This window comes from Sparus aurata, chromosome 14 (genome assembly GCF_900880675.1).
Source record: "Sparus aurata chromosome 14, fSpaAur1.1, whole genome shotgun sequence".
NCBI lineage: Eukaryota > Metazoa > Chordata > Actinopteri > Spariformes > Sparidae > Sparus > Sparus aurata.
In genome coordinates, this window is record NC_044200.1 from 8,380,782 (window position 1) to 8,398,192 (window position 17,411).

General features: G+C 39.1%; 1 protein-coding gene across 1 annotated transcript; it reads right to left on the reverse strand.

Moving 5' to 3' along the window:
* Positions 1-701: 701 nt before the first annotated feature.
* Positions 702-11,800, reverse strand: LOC115595275 (sodium-coupled monocarboxylate transporter 1-like). The gene is made up of 18 exons (XM_030439516.1): positions 11,722-11,800; positions 11,359-11,612; positions 10,765-10,884; positions 9,068-9,133; positions 8,913-8,964; positions 8,540-8,607; positions 8,184-8,222; positions 7,788-7,903; positions 6,202-6,342; positions 5,282-5,411; positions 5,020-5,108; positions 4,732-4,841; positions 4,524-4,591; positions 4,258-4,344; positions 1,863-2,071; positions 1,525-1,628; positions 1,361-1,449; positions 702-904 (listed from the first exon to the last, which is right to left on the reverse strand). The coding sequence occupies exons 1-18, from the start codon at positions 11,783-11,785 to the stop codon at positions 806-808; spliced, it is 1,905 nt and encodes a 634-aa protein (XP_030295376.1). The 5' UTR covers positions 11,786-11,800; the 3' UTR covers positions 702-805.
* Between the last annotated feature and the right edge of the window lie 5,611 nt (positions 11,801-17,411).

Genomic DNA, 17,411 nt, shown 5'->3' on the forward strand with positions numbered 1-17,411 from the left:
CAGCTTCTTGGTGGTCTGCATCTGAGCTGCTGCCATCCGTAGTGACAGCAACAGTCAGAAAAAGTCAGCATAGGAAAACGCCACAATAAAACAAAACGACCTTAACAAGAACGGCAACTGTCCTGCTAAATCAAAAACCAAGGAATAAAAATGTGTGTTGAGAAGTGATTTAAATGAGAGCGGAGGCCAGCCTCATGTAGAGGCAACTCATTCCAGAGTTGGGGGGCTGCAACTGCAAAAGCGCAATCTCCCCTGAAAATGCTGACTAATAATTCCACAGTGATAGTTATCATGGTTTCAATGGGACTGAAGTAACGGTAGAACAGAGAGTACCAGTTATCTGCCAGCAGAAAATAGTGCACATAGAGTGAAATTTTTGAATTGCGGACATGACGGTGACAAGAACGGATGTAAAGAACTATGTAGATGTACATATGAAGAACTTATCAGTCTAATACTGAGTAGAGTATTAGGTTGATGAAACTTCAGTGAATTAATAATATATCAAATGTCGGAGTGAAACGTCAGCACTGTATTCCCTAATTGATATTTTAGTTTCTATTTGAAATTACATGTTCAAATGTATTAATGATCACAATATGATAGAGAACTAAAAGTACAGATAAACATTTAAAGGAGTGATATCCTGGCTTGTAATTAATTACAGAAAACTGTTTTCTTTGATTTAAATCTTTGACGACTTTTCTTGTAGAAGACTAAAGGATGAACCTTTGTCCTACTTTATATTTATTTATATTTGATATTATTGAATCCAGACATTTTCTGACAAACATCTATAAAACATTCATAAGTCTGTATCCGTGTCACAGAAAGCAGGATTTGTGTTGCCAGCTTTCTCCTCGCCATATTCCGTCAGGTCAGGCTTTCCTGCTCTTCTCATGACCTGAAGAGGGAAAAGCAGAAAGACAAAGTCAGCAGCTGATATCAGTCTATAGTAAGCGGCATTGTTTTCCTCCTGTCATATGCTGAAAAATAAAACCCTCTGAGCTGGGAAAATCTGCATGCAAACATGTGTCTCTTCCTATAAAAAGTATTCAAGGAGTGGCTCCTCCCCCTCTGAGTAGCTTTTCTAAGTCTCAACTAAATATCAGATTAAAGAGAAGTCACAAGAGAAAACTGAATTATCCCACTAAGAGAGTCAGCTATGAGCCAATCTGCTTTATCAATTTAAACATATGAAAACGTGTTGTTTAAGGCTGACTTTAGTTTGTGTACTTCACACAGGGCTGAGACAACAGATAAAAAAACTTCTTTACTAGTATATTTGCAGGGATGTTCACTGATTTGCACTGACCCTGAGAAATAAGTTGATTGAACTGAACTAAACTGCAGCACTTACTCTGTCTTTGATAAAAGTGAATACGTGATACAAAGTTGTGTCTTCTTTCAGTAATGTAAGCCTTGATTCCACCCTGGTCCTCAAGCCTCCTGAAATGTACAGAACAGTAGGACAATGAGATCTGATGTATTTCTAACCAGTGCCAACAGAAGATATTTCTGTACCTGTTAACAGGCTGACTAGCAGTCCCACACTGACAGATGTTACAGCTCCAATGATACCGATGTAAAGGTAAGAAGGAGAGTGCCAGTAATCTCCCTGCAGAGGTCTGGTGGTGACAGAAAACAGTACATGTTCAGTCATTGTAGTGTATCAACAGGAGTGCACATTCATTTCCAGTTAAATTATATTCTGTTTAATTTGAGCTCTTCAGCAGAGATCGACATGAACAATATGGATTTATTATTCATCATAATTGAAAAACATATCAAACAGCCTGACTCGAGGGATGATCATGTTTGGCAAGGACTTGAATGTAATGGCTCTTCAGTTACACACTTACTGGAGTGTGGCTGTGGTGGCTGTGATGAAAGTCGGCTGTGTTGGAAAAGCAGTAGAGGTCCAGTTGGGGCTGTCTGTAGTAGTGAAGTTACAACCGTCAATGGTCAGTGACAGAGGTCGGGTCATCTCAGGAGGGGGAGGGTATATCACGGATGCAATGCTCACACCACAGGACACAAGCAACCCTGACACAAGGCTGGAAAAACCTCCCTTTAGAAAAACAGCAGATAAAATATCATGAAACTACTCACAGTCAAAAAAAATAAATAAAAAAAAATGACAATATTTATATTAAATTAATGGGCTTAAAAAAAAAATGTGATTGAGTACTTTATATTCCCCAAACTGGAACTTAGAGAAAAACTTGGTTTGAAATGAAGGAGTTCTTCTCGTTGTAGCATAAGATGTGTTGTTGTTCTTGTTCTTTTTAAGAGATTGAGCTTCTGGGTCTGAGAAAGTCTATAAACTGTAGTTCCAAAACTTAGTAGATACGTTGGAAATCTCACCTACTTCTCAGAAGCAAAAAAATATATACCAGTTGGCCAGATGGTGGCGTTATAACAACAAATTTGGCAAACAGCAACCTCTGTCAAAGTAGAGATATTAAAAACTGCACTTCCTTGAATGGCCACTTGATGCTGGCTGCAAAATGGAGGTGACCCTATGTTAAATCACCCAACGCTACATCAGAAATAGTTTTAAATTTTCACCTAAGACAACTGTACGGGGGCGAATTTTTCTGAGGCACGACTGAGGAGTGTAGTGGTGTTGGGACACCCACAATGTCATTTTTTTTTGGTGGTAAGTTGAGCAAGGGTTGAGACAGTGTAGTTCTCTATGCTGTTAAGTTGCATATAAACTGGGTATCCAAGGAGAATGGTGAGTGTGGGTTATGCAGTATGCGGCTATGGGGACAACTGTAGCTGGGTAGCTGTGCCATATGTGCTGTCTAGCTGGAGCATTCATTATATCCCCCAGATAGGGTGTAGCAGCAGTTATCTCGCAAGGCGAGGTTACTGATTTTATTTTGTCTTTCTTTCAGTTTGTTATTTTTTTGTGCTGTCCGTGCGACTAGTAACATTCTCTCGGGAGCACCCCGAAGTATTGGCTGGGGCAGTTTGTCTCCCCCCCAGTAGACAGTTTGTAGGTGCATAAATACCCACTGCCAGTACTCACAGGGTGCAGTTAGTCAGTTTGGGCTAGGCAGTTAGGGGGGGACGATCTTTAATCACGCAATCTCCCTGTGGTTGTGTATTGGGTGACTTAGACTGCTTTATTTCGTTCCTTGGGATGTTGTCGAAAGAGTTGAAATTTCTACAAACTGTCCAGAATCAAATGAAGAGATTAATCAGACCAAAGTAATATATAAGCTGTAGTGGGGTAAAGGTTGAGATTTCGCAATGAGTTTGTGAAGCAAAAGAGGAGCAACAGATGACGAGTATGTCATTGTGCTACTAGAAGCGGCTGAATGGCCTTATAAGGAAGTAAGCAAAATCTCCCTCGTAAGCAATAGATGGCCATATCGGAGAGTATAAAAGTCCAAACAACACAATGTTCTTCCTCAAGAGATTCACAGTCCGATCCAAGGAAAACAGAGCACAAGCAGGATTAACTATTTTTACCAACCATCTGTGGATTATAATTTGGACACTGGAGTTCGTTTGTTCACTCTGCAGACATGGAGTTTGGACTTTTAGATTAATCTTTTATTTACTGAATTGGGATTTTTAACAGTAGGTATTCTTGGTAATGAATTATAATTGAGAAGTTTTGAGCTGCATGCTTGGCCCTTGCTAACTTTATGTAATAAACCCTCAATTACAGTTAAAGTAGAAGTTGTGGACACTTATTTTATGTCTCTTTGATGGAGGTAAAAAGTGGGTAATAAGTGGTAAATGGTGAGCTGGTTCAGTGCCTCCTGGAGTGGGTTTGATTTTGCCTGGGAGTTTGCGCCTAATGCCTAGATTTGATGAAAAACGACCCGGACAAATTTTTTTGCATTGATCAGTGTGGCAGAGGTCAGAGGATGGCCAGATAGTCAGAAAACTTTGTTGCAGTGAGCATTCACAGAAGAGGCCCAGATGTTTTTTCTACCCTAAGTTCTGCTGAAAGTGGTGATTATGCTCAAGTTAAAGGTGCCGCTAAAAGGTGCAGGCTAATGGCTCAGTGTTTGGTCAAGTGCCTTGCTCTCTGAAACCATACAGTGTGCTTGGACCCTGTCTGTCGCCATTTGTGGTTATATTTCTTTTAATACCATCGTTCATTTTCAAATTAGAAAATAAGCAGCAAACGGTAGTAGTGAAGAAAGACAAAAGCGTTTGATTTCCGATTTTCTTAATCATGAGTTAAATAAACTGGAAGAAGCAAAAGCTATTGTTTTAAGAGGAAATACTTACTTTGGAATTAGCAAATGGACAGAGGATACCCAATGTGACAACACCAAATAAAGGACCTCCAAAGGCACTCGAAATGATGGCCCCTGCCTGTTTAAGGAGACACACATCTACAGTTTCGCCGCAGCTTTAGGAGTCTTTTGAAGCAATTGGTTGGTTGTTGAGTTATACTGTAAGAGTTTTTTCAAACTAACAAAACATTGATGATTCTCACTTAGATTTATACATCCGGAAGTGATCATGCTTATGTATTAAAAGATCTACTATACCTGCATCATCCCTCCCAAGACTGAGGCCAGTCCAGCCATGCTAATGCATAAAGCACCATAGAAAATACCTGCAAATCATGTCAGAGTGACATTTTAATTCTGGACAATTTAGTTACCAGAGTTACAGCCTCAGTCACTAAGTGGGGCTCCTCAGGTAAATCATTTCCCTGATGTACAGGTTGACCTGCAGACAAGGACATCCACTTACTCAGTCCTTTGGACATCCAGAAAAGATGTTTCTCAGACATGTTCGTGTACGGTTTGATCAGGTCCTCCAGTGTTACCGCAGCCAGTGCATTTATGCTGGAAGACACTGTGCTGGGGTGAAATGACAACAAAATTACAAAAACTAGCAGAACCATCATATTCATACAAGTTTTTAACAGCCAGTGTCACTTTGGAGTGCTGGATATGACAAGTTGATATCGGGTGCTCATCAAATCAGTTGACTGAAGAGGGCGGTGTGTAAACATTCTAGCAACTATAACATACATACCTTAGCGAGCCGCTACATACTGCAGCAAAAAATAGTCCGGGAAGGCCAGGATAGCCTGTCATGATGTCCATCACCAAATAAGGCATCAGCTGTAGAGAAGAGATCACAGGGATTAACATACGTGATAAGAAATCATCAAAGAAATGTTTACACCAGAAGCACATTCATTGTTGTCTACTTGTACACAGATACACAGTGTGTCTGCTGTGTTTAAACTCTTGACAACCATAACTCAGCTATGCTGTGCATAACTCGGTCATACCTGATCAGGAGCCGTAATAAGTCCAGCCGTCCATGGGTCACAGTCCTTATAGACTGAATAAAGGCACAACCCTGCAAACACTGAACCCGTCAGGAAGGTGCACAGACCTAACATGTTGATATAGATAGCTCTGGAACAAGAAAGAAACAGACAAACTCAATACAACCAAATGTAAAATATATGAATACAAACAATTGCAGCCTGAAAAAATTATGAAATAATTCAACACTCTCAGCATCTGTGTCAACGTTTGATGCAGTGAATATGATGATGGATGCTTAAAACATCTGATAGGGTCCATGGGTCTATATGTTATTGGTAATGCAATGAATGAATTGATATGAACATGAAAAATAAATACTTTTCCTGTGATCACTGTGAGGTTGATGTTCGCGATTATTCATATTAACTGTGGTGTGGTAATAGGCTATCAATTTTCCCTTTTGATGGGTTGATATGCCCTAAGATGACTTTAATGCTATATGAATTCTGTTTGATGTAAATACTGATTAATCCTGACAGTCAGAGATGAGAGTAAATCTGTTACTTCATCTGACCAAAGTAAAGTTATTCATTATCTATTTAAATGTTCTTTAAGGTACACCTGCACTACATTTAATCACTGTTCTAAAGAGGAAAAAAACCTGACATTTTCTAGAGGCAAACAAAAAAATCAAAATTAGAACTAGACAAACATGAAGTCACTACTATAAGGACTCTACATTTACTCTGAGAAGCCACTACCAGCAGATTTTGAAATTTGCAATTTTGGCAACAGCCAAGTATAAAAATGCAAATTTGTGCATAGCTTATTATCAAAGAAACATACTCCACTCACTCCAACTAATCCCTCTTGAAATGTTGAGTTTCAAAGAAAAATTTGATTAAATGCCAAATAAAATGAGCAAAATGTGACTCACACTCTGGCATGAGTGATGCTCTTGCAGCTGATGATTCTCTGAACCATGGTTTGGTTAGTCCCGCTGACAGCAATCCAGCTAAATGTTGCTCCGATGACGATGGTCCAAAAAGTGTGTCTCCTCAGAGGATTTATGTCAAAGCTGGTGTAACAAAATAAAAGGATGGTTTCTGGTTCAATAAAACAACACTGAAATTAAATTCCTGTTTTTATGGTCAGAAAATCACTGCCATGCCAGTACAAAAAATAACATCTATTACTAAAAGTTGAGATGCAAGTTTTGAATAAAACGGGTAATTCTCTCTCTGGCACTGGGAAAAAGCTCCAGCAATTATGTCATTTTTATTATTATTATTTTTTTTCTTTATTGGTGAAATTCTGTGACAGACAGGGTGACAAAAGGGACAAATACAACACATCATGCTGACTACAAATATATACAGTGGACATACAGCACAGATAACAGAAAACAACGTAAGTTATGATGAATGTATATAGGTAGTCTAGTGGTGTGTGTGTGTGTGTGTGTGTGTATGGGTGTGTGTGCGTGTGTGCGTGCATGCGTGCATACAAGTGGCTGAGAGGCAGATAGTATGGCATTTTATACATATGTAATATGGCATAGATAGATGATACAATAAAAATAAAGAAGTAAACAAAGTAAAAAGTGTAAATATGAAAAGAGGAGGAGGAGGAAAGAAAAGGTAAAAAAAAAATAGATAAACAAATAATAATAATCTGCAATATGATGTGGGATATATTAACATAGTAAAGTGTCATATAGTTTAACCTTATATAATGTAACTAGATAATTTAAGATAAAATAAGACAATATAGGGCAATACGAGATATTATAATAAAAAGATGCAATATGATTTAACCTAATATAGTGTGAAGAGATAATGTGAGATATGATAATGTAATACAGGGCTAAACGAGATATTATAATATATCATGTTTTAATGTAGTACAGTATAATGTATAATAACATAATATATATGTGAACATTATATGTGTGAATACAACCTAATGTAAGCCAATATATCATGACAATGACTATCATGAGTCTAATTATTGGAATATTAATTAATCATTTATTTTACAATGATGATAATATAATGCAATTAGGGGTGTATTTAGTTGTATTTCATTTATTTGTTTTTTTATTTTTTTGATCTGACCTCCTGTGCCACTTCCTGGTCTGGGCAACTCCCAGCCCCCTGGGAGGAGGTCTGCCCGCTGAAGAGTGGGTTTTTTTTAAAGTTATTTGTTTATTTATTTTTTAAAATTATTTTTCTATTGTGCAAGAGAGGGGGATAGGAAGAGCCCAACCACTCCGCCCCACACGCCCCCACCGGAGCCCCGCCATGCCCCAAGAAAACCAGGCATGGTGCCCCCGCTCACCCCCACCTTCAACCAATCCAGTCCGGCCCCAACCCTCCACCTTTAATTTATTATAATAATGTCATTGTCCTGATTATCGTTCGAAATTAAAAAAAGAAAAAAAAGAGGAGGGAAGAGATATGATATATATATATATATATATAACTTGGTAACAATGTCATTCTGATCCTTCTACCTACTCACTCCAGAAAGTTGAGTCTCCCTCCTTGTTGTGCATCTGAGAAGATATTGTGAACTCCTCCTTGTAAGATCACAGCCTGGACGATGACAGCCAGGTAACCTGCAAGCATTATTCCAAGCTAGAAGATAAAATACAAGGCTTTTAGTTTGGGTCCAAACTGGATCTGGTTATACCAGGTTGTTGCATTTGACTTTTTTACATGGATTATGTTTAACTGATTCGGTATTATTCAGAAATATAGTCATGAGTTAAATGAAAATGTGGTAACATTAAATGTATTTCCTTTCTGTGGGTGGTTATGGTGCTATGTATGACGCGCTGGTGTACAGTATATTCATTGTAAGTGGCACAAGTCATAGCACCGTAACTTTGTGTAGGTTTTCTAACCAGAAGCTTACCTGGAACACATCAGTCCAGACTACCGCCTTCAGTCCACCCTGTAACAATGCAGACCACAAACAGATGTTGCAATGATATCTCAATTCAAATCCAGGTATCTCAAGCAAACATCAAGCACGTCAACCAATCAGGAGTGCTCTCTGCCCGAGAGAGATGTTTAGGCTTCCAGTTGAGAATATGGAGGTGGGAGGCCAGTGTCCATTTTAATGTGTTTTCTGTGCATTGTGCATCATAAAATTCCGTTAACCAGTGGGTCAAAGGAGAGATTGATAAGCCTGTCGACATTTGATTTTGTACCTTACTGTACACAGTAAAACTTATATAGGCAGTCTTATGTCTGTAGTTACTTACTAACCAATGTGCAGTAAAGCGTACACACAATGCCTGTTGAAATAATTCCACCCCACAGATCCAGATCAATAACTGGAAAGAGAGAGAGAGCAGGTTATCAAACAGCTTTAAGTGTCATCATGTATGAATCTGATGTGAACTGTGAGCCTGACTGACCGCTGTGGACAGAAAACAACTTACTTTGGCTTAAAGTTGCAGCTGAAGGGGACAGCATCTGTTATCACGATATGCTGATGATATCGTATTTATCACAAAGCCTCAGCTCACATTCTAATCTAATCTAAACCTTAAATTTTACTTAATGATGTTTCATATCTGCCAGACAAACCACACTCCTTTACTGCTTTTTTAGTTCCTGTCAAAACCAAAAAACTTACTTTGGCTGAAAGCTAGAGCTGGGCCATAAATAACGATTCCACTGAAGAGGGTCTGTGACAGACAGAGAGAAATTATACAGTCATAAATGACCCTTAGTGTCACATTTGCTGCCCTGAGAGAGTGGTGTTACTCTGTGTTATTCTTTCTTACTCACTATATTAAGAATGCAGAGCACAGTTCCCAGCAGACGGGTTGCTTTGTTGAATCGCAGCTCCAGATACTTGACAGAAACATAACATGTATAGAAAGACAATGTTGACAGTCTATTTTACATGTAACTATATGTAATGAACCCATTTATTGATATTTTACTTAGACAGGCATGTAGTGTGAAGTTGTCAAGACTCATAACCACTGATCATTATGACATTTCATCTGTCGAAACGCTAATCAGAGAACATCATTCCACTGCTGCTTTCAGTAAATATTATGCTGGCGCTGTCTGGTGCAGAGTGAAAAAATAAAGGTGATGTAAGGGCAAGCCTTGATAGCATTATTGCGGAATCTCTGTCTGAAAAGGGCTAAAGGTTCAAAAGTCCAAAGGTTTATTGAACTGTCATTTCACAACATTAGGGTTGTAGAATGACATGTATCAAGTGTAAATGTAAATACTGTAGCTTTATATTTTGAATCATCTGCCACATCTGTCCTTTGGTACCGTAGAGTTCAGTGGCGTGCGCAGACTTTTTGAAGGGCAGGGGCGAAAAGAAGGGCACTTTGGCGTGCATTTTGGCTCCCAAGACGGCACTTTAGCGCGCGTTTTGGCTCCCAGGAGGGCAATTTAGCGTGCATTTTGGCTCCCAAGAGGGCACTTTAGCATGCGTTTTGGCTCCCAAGAGGGCAGTTTATCATGTTTTAACCAGCCAAGGGGACAGTTTAGTGTGTTTTGCTAACCAAGAGGGCACTTTGACATGCTTTTTTGGCTCTCAGGAGGGCACTTTATTGCGCGTTTTGGCTCTCAGGAGGGCACTTTAACGCGCGTTTTTCAACAATTGGGCCACGAAAGGGGGCGACTGCCCCCCCTGCCCCCCCCTTGTGCACATCACTGGTAGAGTTCCCTCTCCAGTCTCTGCTGATGTCTCCTTTTTTTTCTCCTTCATACCAGGCAGGGTTTCCCCTACATGTAACTGACTGTGGCGCACTGCCACGGCAAAATAAAAGCCGCCACACCTTAAAAATTCAGGCATAAATAAATCCAGTGTTAGAGAAAGAAAAAAATTTTACCACCGTCTTCCACCACAATCTTTGATGTTAACTAGCATGTTGGATATTTAGCTTGATAATTAGCTAGAGGATTAAAATGGTCACTTAGAGCAGAGTCCTGCACGGGTCACCGCATCCGACCAGTTTTCCGACAGTAGCACAAATTACATTCCGCACCCGAGCCGACCCGCTATAAATTGATACCGACGTCCGAGGGAAAATTGGACGGACGCAATTTTCAAAACTCAAGGAGTAAGACAGCGTAGGGAATGGGAGTTCTGGGAGGGCGCAAGCATGCATGAATGAGCTCATATGAAATATAAATGGCAGTCGTAAAACCCGACCCGCCTCTCCAGGCGTACGACCCGATCCGCATATGTGTCCGACACAGTAGGCTACATTATTTTTCACCCATGCAGGACTCTGACTTAAGTTAGATAACTACTCTCTTGAAACAGATAATAAAAATAGTATTTATTTAAAATATTAGATGAAACTTCATTCCAAGCCCATGCGGGGGAGTTCATGATGGCTGTGTGAGAGCATTACAACCAGGGAAAAAAATTTAATTCCTTAAGTAGCCTATGACATAAGTATAAAGATTACAGTAAATAAATGTGAGATCAAAACCTCCTAAATCTCACTTACCTCATAAATGCTGTTGATGCCCAGCCTGTAGTAGATTGGGAGAAAGACCTCCGACACAACCACCGTTGACAAAACATAGGAAACACAAAGGTATGCAAAGATGGCTCCAAAGCAGTACACCTACAATGCAAGTGTATTTTCAATGAGTGAAGTTCCCTATGAAATGACCTAAAACAAAACAATGAAACAGTGAGTAAAATGAAGCAATGGACTTTCATTTTACTTTGAATAATAACAATGTTAACTAATACATAACGTCTATATGGGTGCTATTTTATGTTGTTGGATAACTAAATATATTTAATAAATATGTTCAGTTAGTGTCCTAAAAGCACAATAGTAAACCGCTAAAGAAAAAGCCTTTCTGTTTTCAAAGGCTGAAATATACGTCTGCATGTTTTCTCTAAAGTTCTGGTAGATCACTGTACATTAAAGAAAATATAACTAAAATAAATTCCTCAGTGTTTTTCAAGAGGTCTGCTGTTTTAGTTTAAGATAACTGCACTTGATGACTTGCCAGAAATAGTCTCTTTGTATTTTTGTTTGCGTATTTCTGCATTTGAACATTAATCTCAAACATTGTATCAACTTTACCTCAGCTGGGTTGGACAGCACTGTGATGGATGACATGTAGCTTGCAGTCATGGACATGGAGACGGGCAATGCAGTCAATTTTCGACCCGCAGTTAGGAAGTCTCTGGAGCTTTGTTGGCCCCTGCTGGCCCAGGCAAAATAGAAACCCACAGCAGCAGATACCACCAGCGTGAGAGCAAACACCACAAAGTCTGCAATCACAAAGGAGCCAGCTACCAGATAATCCCCTGACATTTCTGTCTGTTGAACCAAACCTGGAAATGACAGTATTAAGTATTCAGTTATTGAAACAGTTCAGTTTGCAGCTTTGAATACAAATCCATCACCTCCTAATGACAGTGAAGTGCAGGTAAGCTGACTAACCTTTATTCCACCTGAGAATGACAACTCCTTCCCCTTCAAACAGGTCTCTTTGGCCAGCTGGCATGATTTAAATTTTATATACCAAAATTCAATATTTAACATGAAGAGTTAATATATAACTAATTCTTAAGGGGAGGATCAGATCCTGGGTGACAGAGGAACTCTTGTTTTATAATTTAACTCATTCATTGACACTGAGTTGTTTTATTCCATAGAAAAAAAATATGTTTTCTGAATAATTTCCTGACAAACATCTATAAAACATTTATAAGTCTGTATCAGTGTCACAGAAAGCAGGATTTGTGTTGCCAGCTTTCTCCTCCCCATACTCCATCAGGTCAGGCTTTCCTGCTCTTCTCATGACCTGAAGAGGGAAAAGCAGAAAGAAAAAGTCAGCAGCTGATATCGGCCAATCTGCTTGATCAGTTTAAACATATGTAAACATGTTGTTTAAGGCTGACTTTAGCTTGTGTCCTTCACATAGGGCTGAGACTACAGATAAAAACTTCTTTGCTAACATATTTTCAAAAACAGAATACAATGATTTGCAAATCCTTTTCAACTTATATTCAATTGAATACACTACAAAGCGGGATATTTAATGTTCAAACTGCTAAACTTGTTTATTCAGTCAATTTGAGTTCGATGCCTGCAACACAAAGAGCTAGGACAGGGGCATGTTTAGCACTGTGCTACATAACCTTTTCTTTAAACAACACTCAATAAGCGTGTGGGAACAGAGGACACTAATTGTTGAAGCTTTGTAGGTGGAATTCTTTCCCATTCTTGCTTCATGTAGGACTTCAGTTGCTCAACAGTCCGTGGTCTCCGTTGTCGTATTTTGTGCTTCATAATGTGCCACACATTTTCAGTGGGAGACATGTCTGGGATGCAGGCAGGCCAGTCTAGTACCCACATTCTCTTAATACAAAGCCACGCTGTTGTGACAGACGTGCAGAATGTGGCTTAGCATTGTCTTGCTGAATTAAGCAGGGATGTCCCTGAAAAAGATGTTGCTCTGATGGCAGCATATGTTGTTCCAAAACCTGTATGTACCTTTCAGCATTTATGGTGCCTTCACTGATGTGCAAGTTACCCATGTCATGGGCACTAACACACCCCCATACCAACACAGATGCTGGCTTTTGAACTTTGCGCTGATAACAATCTGGATAGTCCTTTTACTCTTTGGCCCAGAGAACATGATGTCCATGATTTCCAAAAACAATTTGAAATGTGGACTCATCAGCCCACAGCACACTTTTCCACTGTTCGTCAGTCCAGCTCAGATGAGCTCGGGCCCAGAGAAGCCGGCTGTGATTCTGGATGTTGTTGGTATACGGCTTTCACTTAGCATGGTAGAGCTCCCACTTGTAGATTGTTAACTGTGTTAACTGACAATGGTTTTCCAAAGTATTCCCTAGCCCACGTGGTAATGTTCTTTACGGAATGATGTCAGTTTTTGTTGCACTGCCACCTGACTGATCAAAGGTCTCGGGCATTCACTATTGTTTTTTGACCTTGTTGCTTACGTGCAGAGATTTCTCCAGATTCTCTGAATCTTTTGACGACCTTATGGATCATAGATTATGAAATCTCTAAATTCCTTGCAATTGTATGTTGAGAAACATTGGGCCTCATTCATGAACCGTTCTTACGAACAAATTTGTTCTTATGTCCCACTTCCGAAGATTTTACGAAGATTTTGGGCATTCATGAATTTTTTCTTATCTAGGATTTTTTCTTAGGCAAGAACAAATCCTACGAACACTCCTGAGTACTCTTACGCACATTTCAGTGCCGAAATGTTGGCATGGTTGTGTTTTCTTCTCTTGTGTAGTTCAATAAAATGCAATATTACAGTGATAATTCTGTCATATTTATTCATTTATTTATTCATTTCATATTTTTGGTAATTTAGAAAGAATTTAAATTCTAAAATAAATTAAATGTGCCAATGATTTAAGATAAATCAAGTAAATTGGAAACATGCCATCAATTAGTAACCCCCCCACCATATTTATACGTGGCATTTCTCCATCCAAGGCCCGCAAAACAATGGCATATATATTGCTCCTATGGCTTTCATTAATGTAAGAACACAGCTGCGAACAATTCTGAGGCTTACGAATGAGTTAGTGAATCTGACGTAGGGTTTTCTTAATGAACCTCTTAAGAACAACTTAAGAAAGAATCTAAGAAGATTCTTAAGAGGATATTGGTGAATGAGGCCCATTGTTTTTAAACTGTTCAACTATTTGCTCAAGCAGTTGTTCACAAAGTGGTGAACCTCACCCCATCCTTTCTTGTGAACGACTGAGCCTTTTGGGGGTGCTCCTTTTATACCCAATCATGGCACTCACCAAACCTGTTCACCTGTGCAATGTTTCACAGGTGTTTTTTGAGCTTTCCTCAACTCTCCCAGTTTTTCGTTGCCGCTGTCCCAGCTCTTTTGGAACGCCTTGCAGGCATCAAATTCGAAATGAGTGAATATTTGCAAAAAAACAATAAAGTTTTCAGTTTGAACATTGAATATCTTGTCTTTGTAGTGTATTCAATTTATTATAAGTTGAAAAGTATTTGCAAATCATTGTATTCTGTTTTTATTTACGCTTTGACACAATGTCCCAACTTCATTGGAATTGGGGTTTATATTCTGTTTAATTTGAGCTCTGCAGCAGAGATCGACATAAACAAAATGGATTTATTCAGAGTTGAGTTCATAATGGAATATCTGCAATTCCATTAAAGTAGTTAAGAAAATGCAGAATTAACTATTTTGAAGATTATGAATAGATTACAGGTAATTCATGGTATTCTATCTAAATAAAAAAACTATATTCCACTTTAAAAGGACAGTATATCAGGCAGCCTGACTTGAGGGACAGTCATGTTGACTGGTCAGTCGGTCAGCCACTTAAGACCAGAATGGAAGATTGAATCAGTATTCATTTGCCTCTGTATTTATTTACTCTTGTATTATTATTACAAAACACAAATAATAAAAATATAAGTAAAGAAATAGATTTTAAAAATGATCATTAAAATGGAAATGAAATTAGAACAGAAATATTAATTTCTGTCATATTTCAAAAATTAAATAAGTCCAATGATACCATTTACCATATTGTGTTAACTTGTTTAATAATAATAAATAATAATAATACATTTTATTTCATAGGTGCCTTTCTGTCACTCAAGGACACCTTACAGTAAACAAAGACAATTTAAGCCACAAAGTACACAAGAAAAGAAAACAATAAAAATTGACAGAAAATTCATTTAACCAAGAAAGGTGATCTTAAACAGGTGTGTTTTGAGTTTGGACTTGAAATCAGATAGTGTAGTGATGTTCCTTATTTCGGGTGGCAGAGAGTTCCAGAGCCGGGGAGCAGAGCGGCTGAAAGCTCTGCTCCCCATGGTGGTGAGACGGGCAGGGGGGACAGTCAGCAGAATGGAGGAGGATGAACGGAGGGTGCGAGAGGGAGTGGCAATATGGAGAAGATTGGAAAGATATGGGGGGGCAAGATTGTGAATGACCTTGAATGTTAGCAGAAGGATTTTGAAGTCAATGCGGGACTTGACCGGGAGCCAGTGGAGCTGCTGTAGGACGGGAGTGATGTGGTGGATGGAGGGGGTTCTGGTGATGACACGGGCAGCTGAATTCTGGACCAGTTGAAGTTTGTGCAGGGATTTGTGGGTGTGGGTTTAGCAAGGACTTGAATGTACGGCTCGTCATTTAATATCTAAAAGCACACACTGCTGGTTTGACTTTTACAAGAATATAAACCCAGCAGAATTGATTAACTGCTTTTGAGAGTTAAATGACTCATTCATTACAGCCAGTAACACACTTACTTGTTATCATGGTTCTGGAGTGTGGCTGTGATGGCTGTGATGAAGGTCGGCTGTGTTGGAAAAGCAGTAGAGGTCCAGTTGAGGCTGTCTGTTGAGGTGAAGTTAGAATCGCCAATGGTCAGTGACAGAGGTCGAGTCATTGCAGGAGGGGGAGGGTAAATCACGGATCCAATGCTTAGACACAAGGAAGCAACCAACCCTAAGACAAGGCTGGACAAACCTCCCTTTAGAAAAACAGCACATGAAATATCATGAAACTACTCACAGTCAAAACAGTAATCAGATTTAATAAACAGTGTTTATATAAAAAATGTGGACTTAAAACAAGATGGCAAGGGGGAAAATGTATCTATTTTTCCCCCTAACATTAGTTAGGGTTTGTTATTTCAGAGACCCAACAAAACTCAAAACCCTGACAAGGCACATTATGAACCAAAATTTCTGGACATTCGTTCCAAAACACGAAAAAAAATCATCCATACATCCAAAGTACCGGAAGCATATCCAGCATATCCACATCATTTTGAAAAAGGTTCGTCACACTGTATCTTTTCTAATATGCTAAGTCCGCACACATAGTCTAGATGTGTAAATATGAAATGTTTTGGATGGTATGCTGATTGGTCTCATGGTTAATCATCAGGGAATATCCCCAACATATCTGACAATGCACCCAAATCAAGCAGAATGATGTGTTTATGTTTAAACAGACAAAAATACCCCTGTCTAGCACATGTGATGTCATTGTGTCATCTTGTTAGAAGGTGTATGATCAGTCATGTCTCCCCAGTGGTGTAGTCAGTTAGCTGGCTGTCCTAGGAATACATAGTCCCTTTTAGACCCAAAGGTTTTTATGTTCAAACTTTGGTAAGGGCAGCAATCAGTACAGTTGAAGGTGAGATGAAGGAAAAATGTAGACAGTGCTTCACAGTCCTCGGCAATTTGGCCAATAGCTGGCTCTTTAGAAGAATGATAAGTTTACACAGCCATACCACTATGGGTGCATAAGGTGCATAACACAACATGTGTTCAGTGGCTCCGAGTCACAATGACCAGCCCCACAGAGATCAAGGTCATCATCACCCGCTTTTCAAGCTCTTTTGCTCTCTAAGACAATCCATTGTGCTTGGTATATTATCTATTATCACTACAGACTGATGATATTGTTTTTATCACAAAGTCTAATGTCTCATCGCCTGACAGGTAGAAGTGATGCAATCATATTGATCTCAAATTTGAACTAATACTATCTCATTCTGGCCTGAACAACCCTGCTCCTTTAATGCTTTTTATTTTCTGCCATGAATACAATGGCAGATTTTATGTTTAGCTCATTGTCAAAAAAAACCCCCAAAAACTCCACCCATTACACAGTAATACAAAACAATAATCCATGAAATTCCATGAAATGCCAAATAAAATGAGCAAAATGCGAGATGAGTGATGCTCTTGCAGCAGATGAATCTCTGAAGCATGGTGTGGTTAGTCCCACTGACAGCAGTCCAGTTAAATGTTGATCCAATGACGATGGTCCAAAAAGTGTGTCTCCTCAGAGGGTTTATGTCAAAGCTGGTGTAACAAAATAAAAGGAATAGTTTCCAAATGAGTAAAACAACATTGAAATTTAAATTCCTGTTTTTATGGTCAGAAAATCATTGCCATGCCACTTCAAAAAAATAACATCTATTGCTCAAAGTTGAGATGAAAGGTTTAAATTAAACTGATTATTTCCTCTCTCTGGTAAAAGCCCAAGCAATATTCTGATCCTTCTACCTACTCACGCCAGAAAGTTGAGTCTCCCTCCTTGTTGTGCATCTGAAATGATGGTGGGA